This window comes from Leguminivora glycinivorella, chromosome 18, assembly GCF_023078275.1.
Source record: "Leguminivora glycinivorella isolate SPB_JAAS2020 chromosome 18, LegGlyc_1.1, whole genome shotgun sequence".
Lineage (NCBI taxonomy): Eukaryota > Metazoa > Arthropoda > Insecta > Lepidoptera > Tortricidae > Leguminivora > Leguminivora glycinivorella.
The window spans coordinates 279,667-295,889 of NC_062988.1; the positions used below are offsets into that span (position 1 = coordinate 279,667).

The window sequence follows — 16,223 nt, forward strand, 5'->3', positions numbered from 1 at the left end:
TTGCCAGCGTAAAAATTAAATTTATCCTTTAAAAATAAATTGTAAGAAGTTTGAATTAGAATATAAAAGTTTTATAAAAAAGGCACGTATAGAAAATTGTGACATTTTATGTCATTACAAAAAAAATATAAAACTTCAAAAATGTTGTCGTCTTCCCTATTCGAAGAAATTATCACACAGATAAAGTTTTTGGCTTCAAAAGTCATTCTAAATTATGTAGGGTGCTATTTAGCAAATATAATATTAATAAATCTGAAAAAAATCGACTTATTTGTATAAGGTTAGTGTTATTCACAACATATTTGACAAGACGCTTGAGTCGCTGGATATATTTATCACGTAGTTTTTCTTCTCATACTTACAAGTCTTACAACTAAGTACATTGATATTACTAAGACGACGTATTGCTTCTTTCCAGAAAAAAGAAATCAAAAAAATGGATTTCTCAACCACAGTATCAACCGAATACCAATGGCCTTTTCCAAAGCCCATCATCGGAAAGTAAGTAGATGGCGCCTATACCACGCCTATACGTTTTCATTAGCAAAGCTGTTATAATATCAATAAAGGTTGTACATCACTTCACTACATAGTATAAAACAAAGTCGCTTTCTCTGTCCCTATGTCCCTATGTATGCTTAAATCTTTAAAACTACGCAACGGATTTTGATGCGGTTTTTTTAATAGATAGAGTGATTGTAGAGGAAGGTTTACATGTAGGTATAGTACCTACCCGTGCGAAGCCGGAGCGGGTCGCTAGTTATTTATAGATGCAAATGCCGAAGTGAAATTAAATTCTTTGCTTGGTTGATGATTCACAAGATTCAGATCACACCTTCACCTTAAATGTGTAAATTTGCTCACATGTAACACAATCTCCTAATAAGGTGCATTAGGGTAATTCCGAAAGTAGACTAATTACGAAAGTCGCATAAAAATCACCATTATTTCCATCATATCAAGATTCCCCTTTCGGAAGTACCATAGCATTTCTGGTATTCCGAATTACCCTAATGCACCTTACAGTACAAAGTGCGCTACATCCTAGTCCCCCCATTAGCGTTCATTTTCCAAATGTGCATCTCTGAAGGAATATTTCCTAAATGTCTAAAAAAGTCCATTATAATTCCGGTTCATAAATCTGGTAGCAAATTTCAAGTGACCAATTACAGACCCATCTCCATTTTACCGGCCACATCTAAAATTCTGGAAAAAATTATTAATAATAGACTTGTTCAATACCTAGAGAAGCAGGCTCTATTAGCAAAGACGCAATTTGGCTTTAGAGCCAATTTATCAACCGCAGATGCTGTACACGAACTAACGGACTACTTAGTTCAGGAACTAGATAAGGGTAATAAGACAATCGGTATCTTCTTGGACCTTGCAAAAGCATTTGACACCGTTTCTACTGCAATCTTACTGCACAAGCTTGAATTACTTGGTATAAGGGGCACACAAAACAAATTAATCGCGAGCTACTTAGACGAAAGAACCCAATGTGTAAAAATAGATAACATTATCAGCTCCGACTTAAAAAACACAGTTTTTGGTTTACCACAAGGAAGCGTTTTGGCCTCTACCCTATTTTTGGTTTATATTAATGACTTATGCAATCTAAACTTAGACTGTGGCAAAATTATTTCATACGCAGATGATACTGCCCTACTTTTTTCCGCAAAGTCAACAAATGAGGTACACGAGCATGCCCAGCACGGATTTAATATTGTAACTAACTGGCTAAAACTTCACCTACTAACATTGAACTCTGACAAAACGAATTTTATAAGTTTTGCCATGCGGAAATCCTACCCGATTCCCAATAATCTAAAACTCTACGCACATACTTGTGAGGATACGACAAACAACCATTGTTTATGCCCGTCTATAGCCTGTACAGATAAAATCAAGTATCTAGGAGTGATGATTGATGAAACCCTCTCTTTTAAAAATCATATTGAAGTACTGTGTAATAGAGTTAGGAAATTAATTTATGTATTCAAGAAACTTCGTTCTATCAGTGATCACAACTTAATCAAGCAAGTTTACTTTGCCCTGTGTCAATCGATATTAACATATTGCATTTCATCTTGGGGTGGCACAGCTAAAACCACTCTATTAAACTTAGAAAGAGCCCAGCGAGCGGTACTAAAAGTAGCTACTTCCCGACCTTTTTTATCAGGGACCGGCCCGCTATCCCTTATACGGGGTTTTGTATGGGTATTTCGTTAGGCTTAACTTACCCTACCCTTTTGACGCGATACCCTTTCATTTTGCTTTTAAAGCCCTAACGAAAGCGCTTACCTAAAATAGCCCAATACCCTTTCAAAACCCTTATCATCGGCTCAGCCTAACGCCATAAGGGTGAGCCTTATATCGGGTTTTATTTGCTTTCCCTTATAGCATATCGTGCGAGTTTAAATCCTGTACCTCGCTCATAAAGCACACATTACTCCGAACGAAATAACATACGATCGTTACCTACGGCGGCACTGTGTGTGATATTTGCGCGTTTCTGTTTGATGGAAACGGCTGTAGATAAAATAAGGTTCAATTTTCAATACCAAATACTTATACACAGGCAAACGCTGCTTTTTAGGGTTCCGTAGTCAACTAGGAACCCTTATAGTTTCGCCATGTCTGTCTGTCCGTCCGTCCGTCCGTCCGCGGATAATCTCAGTAACCGTTAGCACTAGAAAGCTGAAATTTGGTCCCAATATGTATATCAATCACGCCAACAGAGTGTAAAAATAAAAAATGGAAAAAAAAAAATATTAGGGTACATGTAAAATGGGGGCTGATAATATTTTTCATTCCAACCCCAACGTGTGATATATTGTTGGATAGGTATTTAAGAATGAATAAAGGGTTTACTAAGATTGCTTTTTGATAATATTAATATTTTCGGAAATAATCGCTCCTAAAGGAAAAAAAAGTGGGCCCCTCCCCCCCCCCTCTAACTTTTGAACTACAAGTTTAAAAAATATGAAAAAATCACAAAAGTAGAACTTTGTAAAGACTTTCTAGGAAAATTGTTTTGAAGTTGATAGGTTCAGTAGTTTTTGAGAAACATATGGAAAACTTCGGAACCCTACACTGAGCGTGGCCCGACACGCTCTTGGCCGGTTTTTTTTATCGGACTTGTCTTGATGAGTACCCGAAGTCTAGCTGATGCTGAACCCTGGCTGCACCTAGGGGAACTCGAGTTAAGTGTAATACAGGCAAACGCTGTTTTCGTCATCGGACTTGTCTTGATGAGTACTCGAGTGAGCAGTACCCGAAGTCCAGCTGATGCTGAACCCTGGCTGTACCTAGGGGAACTCGGGTTTAGTGTAACACAGGCAAACGCTGGTTTCGACATCGGACTTGTCTTGATGAGTACTCTAGTGAGCAGTACCCGAAGTCCAGCTGATGCTGAACCCTGGCTGCATCTAGGGGAACTCGGGTTTAGTGTAACACAGGCAAACGCTGTTTTCGTCATCGGACTTGTCTTGATGAGTACTCGAGTGAACAGTACCCGAATTCCAGCTGATGCTGAACCTTGGCTGCACTGCACCTAGGGGAACTCGGGTTTAGTGAAACACAGGCAAACGCTGTTTTCGTCATCGGACTTGTCTTGATGAGTACTCGAGTGAGCAGTACCCGAAGTCCAGCTGATGCTGAACCCTGGCTGCATCTAGGGGAACTCGGGTTTAGTGTAACACAGGCAAACGCTGTTTTCGTCATCGGACTTGTCTTGATGAGTACTCGAGTGAGCAGTACCCGAAGTCCAGCTGATGCTGAACCCTGGCTGCATCTAGGGGAACTCGGGTTTAGTGTAACACAGGCAAACGCTGTTTTCGTCATCGGACTTGTCTTGATGAGTACTCGAGTGAGTAGTACCCAAATTCCAGCTGATGCTGAACCCTGGCTGCACCTATGGGAACTCGGGTTTAGTGTAACACAGGCAAACGCTGTTTTCGTCATCGGACTTGTCTTGATGAGTACTCGAGTGAGCAGTACCCGAAGTCCAGTTGATGCTGAACCCTGGCTGCACCTAGGGGAAATCGGGTTTAGTGTAACACAGGCAAACGCTGTTTTCGTCATCGAACTTGTCTTGATCAGTACTCGAGTGAGCAATACCCAAAGTCCAGCTGATGCAGAACCCTGGCTGCACCTACGGGAACTCGGGTTTAGTGTAACACAGGCAAACGCTGGTTTTGTCATCGGACTTGTCTTGATGACTACTCGAGTGAGCAATACCCAAAGTCCAGCTGATGCTGAACCCTGGCTGCACCTAGGGGAACTCGGGTTTAGTGTAACACAGGCAAACGCTGGTTTCGACATCGGACTTGTCTTGATGAGTACTCTAGTGAGCAGTACCCGAAGTCCAGCTGATGCTGAACCCTGGATGCACCTAGGGGAACTCGGGTTTAGTGTAACACAGGCAAACGCTGTTTTCGTCATCGGACTTGTCTTGATGAGTACTCTAGTGAGCAGTACCCGAAGTCCAGCTGATGCTGAACCCTGGATGCACCTAGGGGAACTCGGGTTTAGTGTAACACAGGCAAACGCTGTTTTCGTCATCGGACTTGTCTTGATGAGTACTCGAGTGAGCAGTACCCGAATTCCAGCTGATGCTGAACCTTGGCTGCACTGCACCTAGGGGAACTCGGGTTTAGTGAAACACAGGCAAACGCTATTTTCGTCATCGGACTTGTCTTGATGAGTACTCGAGTGAGCAGTACCCGAAGTCCAGCTGATGCTGAACCCTGGCTGCATCTAGGGGAACTCGGGTTTAGTGTAACACAGGCAAACGCTGTTTTCGTCATCGGACTTGTCTTGATGAGTACTCGAGTGAGCAGTATCCGAAGTCCAGCTGATGCTGAACCCTGGCTGCATCTAGGGGAACTCGGGTTTAGTGTAACACAGGCAAACGCTGTTTTCGTCATCGGACTTGTCTTGATGAGTACTCGAGTGAGAAGTACCCAAATTCCAGCTGATGCTGAACCCTGACTGCACCTATGGGAACTCGGGTTTAGTGTAACACAGGCAAACGCTGTTTTCGTCATCGGACTTGTCTTGATGAGTACTCGAGTGAGCAGTACCCGAAGTCCAGTTGATGCTGAACCCTGGCTGCACCTAGGGGAAATCGGGTTTAGTGTAACACAGGCAAACGCTGTTTTCGTCATCGGACTTGTCTTGATCAGTACTCGAGTGAGCAATACCCAAAGTCCAGCTGATGCAGAACCCTGGCTGCACCTAGGGGAACTCGGGTTTAGTGTAACACAGGCAAACGCTGTTTTCGTCATCGGACTTGTCTTGATGACTACTCGAGTGAGCAATACCCAAAGTCCAGCTGATGCTGAACCCTGGCTGCACCTAGGGGAACTCGGGTTTAGTGTAACACAGGCAAACGCTGTTTTCGTCATCGGACTTGTCTTGATGAGTACTTGAGTAAGCAGTACCCGAAGTGTAGCTGATGCTGAACTCTGTTTGCACCTAGGGGAACTCGGGTTTAGTGTAACACAGGCAAACGCTGTTTTCGTCATTGGACTTGTCTTAATGAGTATTTGGGTGAGCTGTACCCGAGATAGAGCTGATGCCGAAACCTGGCTGTACCTAGGGGAACTCGGGTTTGGTGTAACATAGGCAAACTCTGTTTGCGTCATCGGACTTGTCTTGACGAGGACTTGGGTGCGCAATAGCCAAGACAGCGTTGTAGCTGAGCCCTGGCGGTATCTAGGGCAACTCTGGTTTCGGTGCATTATAATATAGAAATATTTCATGCAATGTCAAGTTAGGCATAAAACATAATATTAACTGAACAAAAATCCTACCAGAAGTGAATATTAACATCAAGTAGTTAGAACAAATTTATTAATTTGCCATACATAAAACACTTTATTTATGTCTAAAAAAATACGTATGTATAACCATTTGAATATCAAAATTAAGTACAGTCGATTTCACTAATAGTAACACAGGGAATAAAGAGAATACTGGAGTTCCAAGCGTCCATAGACTGCGGTAACGATTTACTATCAGACGGGCTGTATGCTTGATTGCCACCAGAAAAGTATTTCTGTTTCAAACGATCTTCATAGAATTCACAACAATCAACAGAAATAGTTTGACAGATTCTATGGTACTAATCAACTCAACCAAGTACCAGTCATAAAGACGAGTCTAAGATATTTCACACGAAACATACTATGAACAGAAAACAGCGTTTATTTATATTGCACCGAACCTGAGTTCCCCTAGGTACCACCAGGTCTCAGCTACAGCAGTGGCTTGGGTACTGCGCACCCAACTCCTCATAAAGGCAGGGCCTATAACGGAAACCGGGTTTGTCTATGTTGCACCAAACCTAAGTTCCCCTAGGTACAGCCAGAGTTCAATATCAGCTTTACCAGTACTCATCAAGACAAGTCCGCTGACGAAACCCGAGTTCCCCTAGGAATAGCCAGGGTTCAGCATCAGCTCTACCTTGGTTACTGCTCACTCAAGTACTCATCAAGACAAATCCGATGACGAAAACAGCGTTTGCCTATGTTGCACGAAACCCGAGTTCCCCTAGGAATAGCCAGGGTTCAGCATCAGCTCTACCCTGGTTACTGCTCACTCAAGTACTCATCAAAACAAGTCCGATGACGAAAACAGCGCTTGCCTATGTTACACCAAACCCGCGTTCCCCTGGGAAAAGCCAGGGTTCAGCATCAGCTCTACCTTGGTTACTGCTCACTCAAGTACTCATCAAGACAAGTCCGATGACGAAAACAGCGTTTGCCTATGTTGCACGAAACCCGAGTTCCCTTAGGAATAGCCAGGATTCAGCATCAGCTCTACCTTGGTTACTGCTCACTCAAGTACTCATCAAGACAAGTCCGATGACGAAAACAGCGCTTGCCTATGTTACTCCAAACCCGCGTTCCCCTAGGAATAGCCAGGGTTCAGCATCAGCTCTACCTTGGTTACTGCTCACACAAGTACTCACCAAGACAAGTCCGGTGAAGAAAACAGCGCTTGCCTATGTTACTCCAAACCCGCGTTCCCCTGGGAAAAGCCAGGGTTCAGCATCAGCTCTACCTTGGTTACTGCTCACTCAAGTACTCACCAAGACAAGTCCGATGAAGAAAACAGCGCTTGCCTATGTTACTCCGAAACCGCGTTCCCCTGGGAAAAGCCAGGGTTCAGCATCAGCTCTACCTTGGTTACTGCTCACTCAAGTACTCATCAATACAAGTCCGATGAAGAAAACAGCGTTTGCCTATGTTGCACGAAACCCGAGTTCCCTTAGGAGTAGCCAGGGTTCAGCATCAGCTCTACCTTGGTTACTGCTCACACAAGTACTCATCAAGACAAGTCCGATGACGAAAACAGCGCTTGCCTATGTTACTCCAAACCCGCGTTCCCCTAGGAATAACCAGGGTTCAGCATCAGCTCTACCTTGGTTACTGCTCACTCAAGTACTCATCAAAACAAGTCCGATGACGAAAACAGCGCTTGCCTATGTTAAACCAAACCCGCGTTCCCCTGGGAAAAGCCAGGGTTCAGCATCAGCTCTATCTTAGGAACTGCTCACCCAATTAACTCATCAAGGCGAGTTGGATGACGAAAACGGCTTGTTTTTATGTTGGCAATTAACCTTTTCAATGTGTAATGTTAATGGTTAATTGTATTGATTTTCGGCCAACACTGTATATTTACATACATATTTACATAATTATATTCATACATACATACCTACATATACATTCATACATACCTACATACATTCATACGTACGAACGTACATACTGATCTATGGGCGGCGATGATCATTTACCATCAGGCGATCCATCACTTCCTTGTCTCCCAGTTCATTAAAAATAATTTCTAGCCGTGTTCTACTTTTATCCAACGAAAACATGTTTCGTTGCAAAATTAAAAATGGGGCGCATAGTGCGGAGTGGCAACAGCGCATTTTCCTTCCTGTTCTTACAATAGCTTAGATTCATAATCCTGTCTCTTTTACGCAAGGCTCGACTACGCTTTAACAAAAGGGAAAGCCTTATAAATAGCGCTTAAAATAAGGGTAACCCTTATTAAAGGCTTGCAAGCCGTATCGGATAGCGCTAAGCCAATGCACAGGGCTAGCTTTATTGTTTTGCTTAGTTTTTTGTAAGGGCTAGTCAAATGAATGGGCTTGCAGTTCGAAAGGGAGAGTCTCTCGATTGGGTCGTCCTTACGTTAGGGATTCCCAATGAAAGGCTTGTAGCGCGGAAGGGGTTGTCCGGTCCCTGTTTTTTATACCCTACAGATCTTCTTTATCAATCATGTCAAGTACTAACTGTTCGTCAATTGTTTATTTTAAGCACAACATTAAAGCAGCATGGCCGAATATCCTTCAACACAGATTATAATAACAAAAGGCGGAAAGATATCGTTTGTATTCAAACCGTACATAGAAAACACGTTTTCTCATCTAGATTTTTCGTCTTTCTGGGGCCATTTCTGTACAACAGGTTAAATGCAAAATTAGACTTATATCCACTTAGCTATGTTTGTTGTAAAAGTGCTCTACGACGAGGCCTGCAAAATATGACGTACGATGATACAGAAAAGTTACTTATGGTTGTAAAATAATTACCTATTGAATATACAATGAATATATATGTAATGTAATAGTTCGGAATCTACGAAAATAAGTCTTGTGTTTATTTTCTTATAAGTTTTATTTTAGTGAATAATTAAAAATAAATCACTAATTTAGTCCTTCCTCTGCCTGAAACACAGGAACTATCCTAGCTCAGGCATTTGTATAAAACATCTCTTATATGTATAACAATTCTTAGCCTTTAAGAACAATCACTGTACAATTATGTTTTTATTAATAAATTATTTGTATTTGTATTTGTATTATCGTACTAATTAACCAATGAGCTCACGCAACTATGTCACAAATTTAAATGACTGTACAGTATTCACTGTGAAACGTCGACAACGTCGTACGATAGACGTGCGAGATGGGAATTCGCAACTCGTGGAACACGTGTCGATTTAAGACTCCCATCAGCCGTTTCGAACTTCCTCTTTTCCACACTTACTTGTAAAGCGCCCTTCACACTCGCGTTCGCGGCATCGCGGGGCGATACGCGCGCGATTGTGGAGGGCGGTTACCGTAATGTACTAATTCCAGACCATGCCAGCCGCCGTCTCCAGACTCGGCGCCGCCGGCGCGGCCCGCGCCCGTCGCTCCGTACTGCCACTGCGACGCGCACTCCTACTCGCCGCGCGTCCAGCAGTACCAGCAGCTGCTGGAGAAGGAGAAGAAGCTGTGCGACGACTACGAGCAGTTGCGGAGACAGGTGAGCTCACTGCTGCTGCCCCCTGCTGCCCGTGCAGCAGTACCGGCAGCTGCTGGAGGAGCTGTGCGACTGCGAGCAGCTGCGGAGACAGGTGAGCTCACTGCTGCTGCCCCCTGCTGCCCATGCAGCAGTACCGGCAGCTGCTGGAGAAGCTGTGCGACTGCGAGCAGCTGCGGAGACAGGTGAGCTCACTGCTGCTGCCCCCTGCTGCCCGTGCAGCAGTACCGGCAGCTGCTGGAGAAGCTGTGCGACGACTACGAGCAGTTGCGGAGACAGGTGAGCTCACTGCTGCTGCCCCCTTTTTTTTTTTTTTTTTTTTTTTTTTTTTTTTTTTTTTAACGTTGGGGAAATGCATTTACGCATGCCACCTTGTCCGGGGGACCAGTGGCGATGACGGACTAACCAATGTAGGACTACCGTCTAAAACCACCAACGAATTCCGTCTCCGCCTTGGGTGGAGTGTCGCAGGGTCACTATAAGCATTCCACCACGTACACCCCGGCGGGCGGCCTACTGGCCGCATGCAGTTTGGGCGCCAGTTGGGCAGGCACCCCCATTCGCGTGGGCGTTTAGGCACGGGTACTCCCCCGGAGCACCGCGCAGCCCATTACGGCGGAGGCATCAGGTGCGCGTAGCGCCTGGCTCTGCCGCCAGCCCGTCGACGGCGGAGTGGGTGCGCGTCAGGGTCGTTCTCGCACGCACGTTCCGCTGTCTCCTTCTGCGACATAACATAATGGCTGAAGGAGACCATCGCCGTCCATGCCTCCTCGCTGTCAAGCATAGACTTCACAATGCTCTGCAGTGAGAGGTCTGTACCTATTATTGCCTGGAGGCTGGCCCGCTGGGGCCCCCATGCAGGGCACTCTTCGAGAACATGACGGGGCGCATCTACTAATGCGCCACACTCATGACACATGGGGGATTCTTCCCTCTCTATTCGGTGCAGGTATTTACCAAAAGACCCATGGCCAGTAAGTATCTGCCCGTGCAGCAGTACCGGCAGCTGCTGGAGAAGCTGTGCGACTACGAGCAGCTGCGGAGACAGGTGAGCTCACTGCTGCTGCCTCCTGCTGCCCGTGCAGCAGTACCGGCAGCTGCTGGAGAAGCTGTGCGACTACGAGCAGCTGCGGAGACAGGTGAGCTCACTGCTGCTGCCCCCTGCTGCCCGTGCAGCAGTACCGGCAGCTGCTGGAGAAGCTGTGCGACTGCGAGCAGCTGCGGAGACAGGTGAGCTCACTGCTGCTGCCTCCTGTCGGAGAAGGGGAAAAGCTGCGTACAGCCTGGCAAATAATGCGCCAATGTCTACATAAACCGTTTTGCATGTTACCGCTCTCTTATCAGCCTAGCCAAGAATCGTTCGTCGTGATTGGAAATCAGATTCCCTTTGGGAGCGTAGGCTCGTATCCTACCGACTGCGCCATGCAAAGTATTAGGGATCACACAATGATAACCTCAGCTGATTATAGACTGGTAAGACTGATTTATTATTATTGCTTCATGCCATTACCGCCTACCCTACAAATTATATCTACCCACATAGTAATATGTGACATATATTAGACGCCAATAGAAACGCAGTTTGGCTCTGTCGCGCTAATACGGAAGAACGATAGATATAGATAAGCTAGCGATTATATCGTTATTGTGGCTACAATGTTAAACATTTATATTTAAGTTAGATGTAAGTATTTAGATTTTCTGTGTCCTTACAGGACGTCACACAAAACCAACCACACAATATGTAACACCTTTATATCTGGTTTGTTTCATGCAATAAATGATTCTATTCTATTCTACAATAACGATATAATCGTAAGCGTTTGTGCATCTTGCTACATGCCCCGTAGAGGCGCGACCGAGTCAGATTGCGATTCAATGGCCGTTACCGTCAACAATTATCACATCGGCTAAGGGACCATCCACACTCATGACACATCGGCTAAGTGAGTCTTCACATTATCCGATCCGATATCGGATGTCGGACCGATATCCCATACATTACAGGCGCCATCTTGGATTTTTTCTATCGAAATCCTTCCGACATCCGATATCGGATCGGATAATATGAAAACGGTCTTAGGGACCATCCACACTCATGAGACGCATATATGTCTTGCGGCGCGCGCCACGACGCCTGGAGGCGCGTCTTACGTCCTTCCTATACAAAAAGGACTGAGGAGACGTCTTTTGAATTACATTCGGACGGCGTGGCGGACCGTCCGTTGCGCGCCGCAAGACATGTGTGTGGATGGTCCCTAAGGTGGCACAAAATAGCGTCTGCCATAGACTTGAACTATCGTGAGATTATATACAGATTCAGAGATTTATACATTAAAGAAAACTATTTTTTCCCCTCACTAGCTCGGAAACACGTGTTTTGTCCTTTAATACAGGTAAAAACGCATTTTATCCAATAGTGGGTAAAATAATTTGACCTTGGATAAAGTCAAATTAATAATAATAATAATAATAGCAGCTACACGGGCGGTTCTACAAGGCCCTCACGGGACCCGATGTAGATCTGCTCGCATCGGTGAACTGGTTACGATTCGGGGACCTCTTCGGAGAAACCGAGGGTTTTGCCTGTGCAATTGCGGACGAAGTTATGATGACGAACAACTACCGGAAATATATCCTGAAGGACGGTACGGTCGACATTTGTCGGGCATGCCGCCGTCCCGGAGAGTCACTCAGGCATATTATTTCCGGTTGTTCTCATCTTGCTAACGGCGAGTACTTGCACAGACATAATCTCGTAGCCAGGATTATTCACCAGCAACTTGCTCTTCAATACGGCCTTGTGGACCGCGAAGTACCGTACTACAAGTACTTACCTGCGCCAGTTCTCGAAAATGGTCGTGCCACGCTCTATTGGGATCGATCTATTATCACTGACAGGACTATTGTAGCCAATAAGCCTGACATTGTGATAATAGATCGACTGCAACGCCGGGCAGTGCTCGTTGACATCACCATCCCCCATGATGAGAATCTCGTGAAAGCCGAGAAGGACAAGTCCAGTAAGTACCTAGACTTGGCTCACGAGATAACCGCCATGTGGGATGTTGAATCAACGATCATTGTTCCGATAGTCGTTTCAGCGAACGGTCTCATAGCGAAGAGTCTCGACCAACATCTTAAGAGACTCTCGCTAGGTGGCTGGATCAAGGGCCAGATGCAGAAGGCGGTGATCTTGGACACAGCGCGGATAGTCCGACGGTTCCTCTCTCTGCGGCCCTAACCACCGGCAGCTTGGGCCCTGCCCCGCTGCTGGCGGCACCCTAGGTTAGGTTTTTTATAATGTGTTTATATGTGTTTTATATTGTTTTGTAAGTGGTTTTGTATTTTACTTTTATATTCATATTATAAACAGCCTAGCCTAAGATTTGAAAGAAATAAAGAGAATAATAAATAAATAAATAATAATAATAATAAATAAATAACCTAGCCTAAGATTTAAAAGAAATAAAGAGGAATAATAATATATACTTTATTGTGCACCACTTATTAAAAGGAGATTACATTAATAAAACGAATTAACTGCTTTAAAATTGATTTACCACCCGTGGAACTACTGGAAACAGTGATAAACGCATTTTTTGCGTTGTAGTTTCCTCGCTATAGTGAGGGGAAAAGTTTTGTGTTACACTCGGGTGCAAATGTATTTTACTTCTCGTGTGTTAAAAAACTCGCAAGTTCAGCATTCCTTTCACTTGCTCGTTTTTCAATTCCACACTCTGCGTTAAAATACAACTTTGCCCCCTTGTATAACAAATAACTATTGTTACAGATGGTAGACGTTACAAATGACATCCTGGACCATCCTTGCGACGATTTAGACAGCAAAATGACCACCATGTATAGATCCACATACCAGAAAAGATGTGAGTTACCTATAATTCTTTATTTCACAGATACTCTTATTTGATGGTGACCATATACTTACCTATTTGTTACAAACATGGGAGTATTTTAGGTAATGAAGTGACGTGACAATAAACGGGTGAATCAACTTTTTCTTGCCTGTTATTGCCATGGTTATGGTCCCCTGAGCCACGCTTGTTTTACGCATTATGCTACTGAAATTATGCAACCATGCATGTAGTCCATGTTTGTAGGTGGTTAATTAAGGAAAGGGCTTGTTAACATCAGAAAAATGCATGTTTGCATAGTTTAAGTAGCATCATTTTTGCGTAAAACCAGCGTGACTTGGGGGAACGAAACCATGGCAACAACAGGCAAGAAAAAGTTGATTCACCCAAACAATAACACTCATTTCCTTCTACTTACAAACATCCTAACTAATACTCCTAATACACATCATGCATAAATAAACTCACGTATGTATTCCCATAACGAGTAAGTGCGTTTTTATATTATCCGATCCGATATCCGATGGAAGGATTTCAAAGGTAAAAATCAAATAAATGCTTCCATGGGAAGGCTTAAATGTATCCATGGGATATCGGTCCTACATCCGATATCGGATCGGATAATGTGAAAATGCACTAAGGCGGAGCCTCAAGTTTCAATGTAGGTAATTCAGGGTGAAGTTACATCTACTAGTAATACCCGCATCGAGTTGCATTTTATGTAAATCGCTCGTTAGTAAGTTAGATATGACTTCATCTTAAGGCCGACAGTCCATTATCATATGTGAGTGTGCACGGGAAAACGTCCCACTTTGTCGATTGCTATAAAGCCGCTTTGTCAGTTTATCCATATAAAGGATACAAGTAAATTTCGCCTTAATGGTAACCGACAAAGTGGGACGTCTTACTAAACACACTCGCATATATTTATCATAGAAATATGTCAAATATGATCACAGGGTGGCTAGCCGAATGGCACAATCGCTCACGAAACGCTCACGAAACGAAGCGCTAGTAGATATCTATCTCTATCGCGCTTGCGTATTGGCGCGACAGAGCCAGCGGCGTATCGCTTTCGTTTGGCGTCGGAGAAATGCCATTCGGCTACGGGGCCTGGTGCCGTAGCCGAATGGCATTTCTGCGACGCGGAACGAAAACGAAACGCCGCGAAAGCTAGTCTGGCTCTGTCGCGCCAATACGCACGAGCGATAGTGATAAATATCTACGAGCGTTTCGTTTCGTGAGCGTTTGTGCCATTCGGCTACGCACCCTGGTCTGTATGCCTCCCTTTTTCTCGTGAAGAAAAATGATGTTGCCTATGATCTTATATATTTCTATGACAAACATAATGATAGTGACTTATATTGACCGGGAAATAGACCGTGATTACCTTTTTGATTTTGGTCGGGGGCTCGACAAAAATCAAAAAGGTAATCACGGTCTATATCCCGGTCAATATAAGCGTAATGAAAATAACCGTGAATCATTCAAAACTCTTATAATGATAGTATCTAGACTATTGGTCTAAGTCAGTCTACTAAAGAATGCGTCAAACGAAACATACCATTTGTATTCCTAACAAACCTTAAATTCCAGCATTCCCAATAACCGAGTACCGAGCCCTAATGGCCGCGTCGCAGTCCCCGGCGCCCATCCCGATGGAGAGCAACCGGCTCGGCGTGCTGCGCTGCTACAAGGACCCCACGCACTTCTCCGACCCCCCGCCGGTGGTGCGCCCCACCATCGAACCCCCCCGCGAGGTCCATACCGGCGTCTCGCCCAAGTCCTTCACGCTGTACAACGCGGACTTCCCTGGGAGGACAGAGTACCAGGCAAGTAGCCGCAAAGACGACGGAGTGATAAGTTTGACGTGTGTGTGGGAGTGTGTCTGTCTGTGGCATCGTAGCTCCCGATAAATCCGACCGATTTAGATTTAGTTTTTTTTTTGACATCTGAATTAGTTGAGTTGAGAGTGTTCTTAGCCATTTTTAACCCCCGACGCAAAAACGACGGGGTGATATAAGTTTGACGTGTCTGTCTGTCTGCGTGTGTGTTTGTCTGTGGCATCGTAGCTCCCGAACGGATGAACCGATTTAAATTTAGTTTTTTTTTTGTTTGAAAGCTGAGTTAGTCGGGAGTGTTCTTAGCCATGTTTCATGAAAATCGGTTCACTATGTAGTGGTCGGGGGTTTTTAGAAAATGTTATTTTATGGTTATTGATGGAAATCGGTCCAATATGTCGGGGTTTCTTCAAAATAGGGAACTTGACTGTAGTTAAAATAAAATATTTTATACCATGCACGAAATAAAGCATCAGATAATTACAAGAAAGACACATGGATGGAAGTTATTTTTTAATCCAATTTCTATTTAATAAGTCTGGTAGAAATATATAAAGTAACGGAGTTGACCGTGACGTCACTCAATTCGATTTCATATAAAGTCCATATTAGGAAGTCGTTCAAATACGTTTTGACAGTTGTTAAGAAGAAGCTGATTTGACTAGGAGGCAACTAGCCTATTGAAATGTTGTGGTTAATTCCAGGACACGTACAGTGCGTCGGCCAAGGCTTGTTGGAGGTCCATGCAGAGATACAAGGAGCCCCTGCCGTCGACGCGGCGGCGGGCCGATGATCCGTGCGTCTAGTTTTGTGACAATAAATGTAAGGGAAGACTGTGAGGCTTTTTCTTTTCTCACTAGTAGATTGTGTCACGAGGGAACAAAATTATATTTTTTTGACGAAGATTTTAATTGAAATCCGAGCGTCGTGATTGTATAAATTGAAGTAGAAACACACTTCCACACTTGACTGTTATAACTGTTATAGGTATAACATTATTAGTGTTATCAAAAACATATGTAATCCGTATAGACAGATAAAATCTAAGAAAAAAACGTACCACAAAACCATACAGAAAAATGGCCTAGATGGCGATACACCTTTGGGGGACGCTCGGCTAGATGGCGCTAATTTTAACATTTGACATTTTAACACACATCAAGCTTAAGGATATGGGC

At 44.1% G+C, this 16,223-nt stretch overlaps 1 protein-coding gene across 1 annotated transcript; it reads left to right on the forward strand.

Moving 5' to 3' along the window:
* Positions 1-142: 142 nt before the first annotated feature.
* On the forward strand, positions 143-15,882 carry LOC125235917. The gene is made up of 6 exons (XM_048142553.1): positions 143-280; positions 419-501; positions 9,164-9,332; positions 13,123-13,216; positions 14,801-15,036; positions 15,750-15,882. Exons 2-6 carry the CDS (start codon positions 437-439, stop codon positions 15,849-15,851), a joined length of 666 nt encoding a protein of 221 aa, XP_047998510.1. The 5' UTR covers positions 143-280; positions 419-436; the 3' UTR covers positions 15,852-15,882.
* Positions 15,883-16,223: the final 341 nt, after the last annotated feature.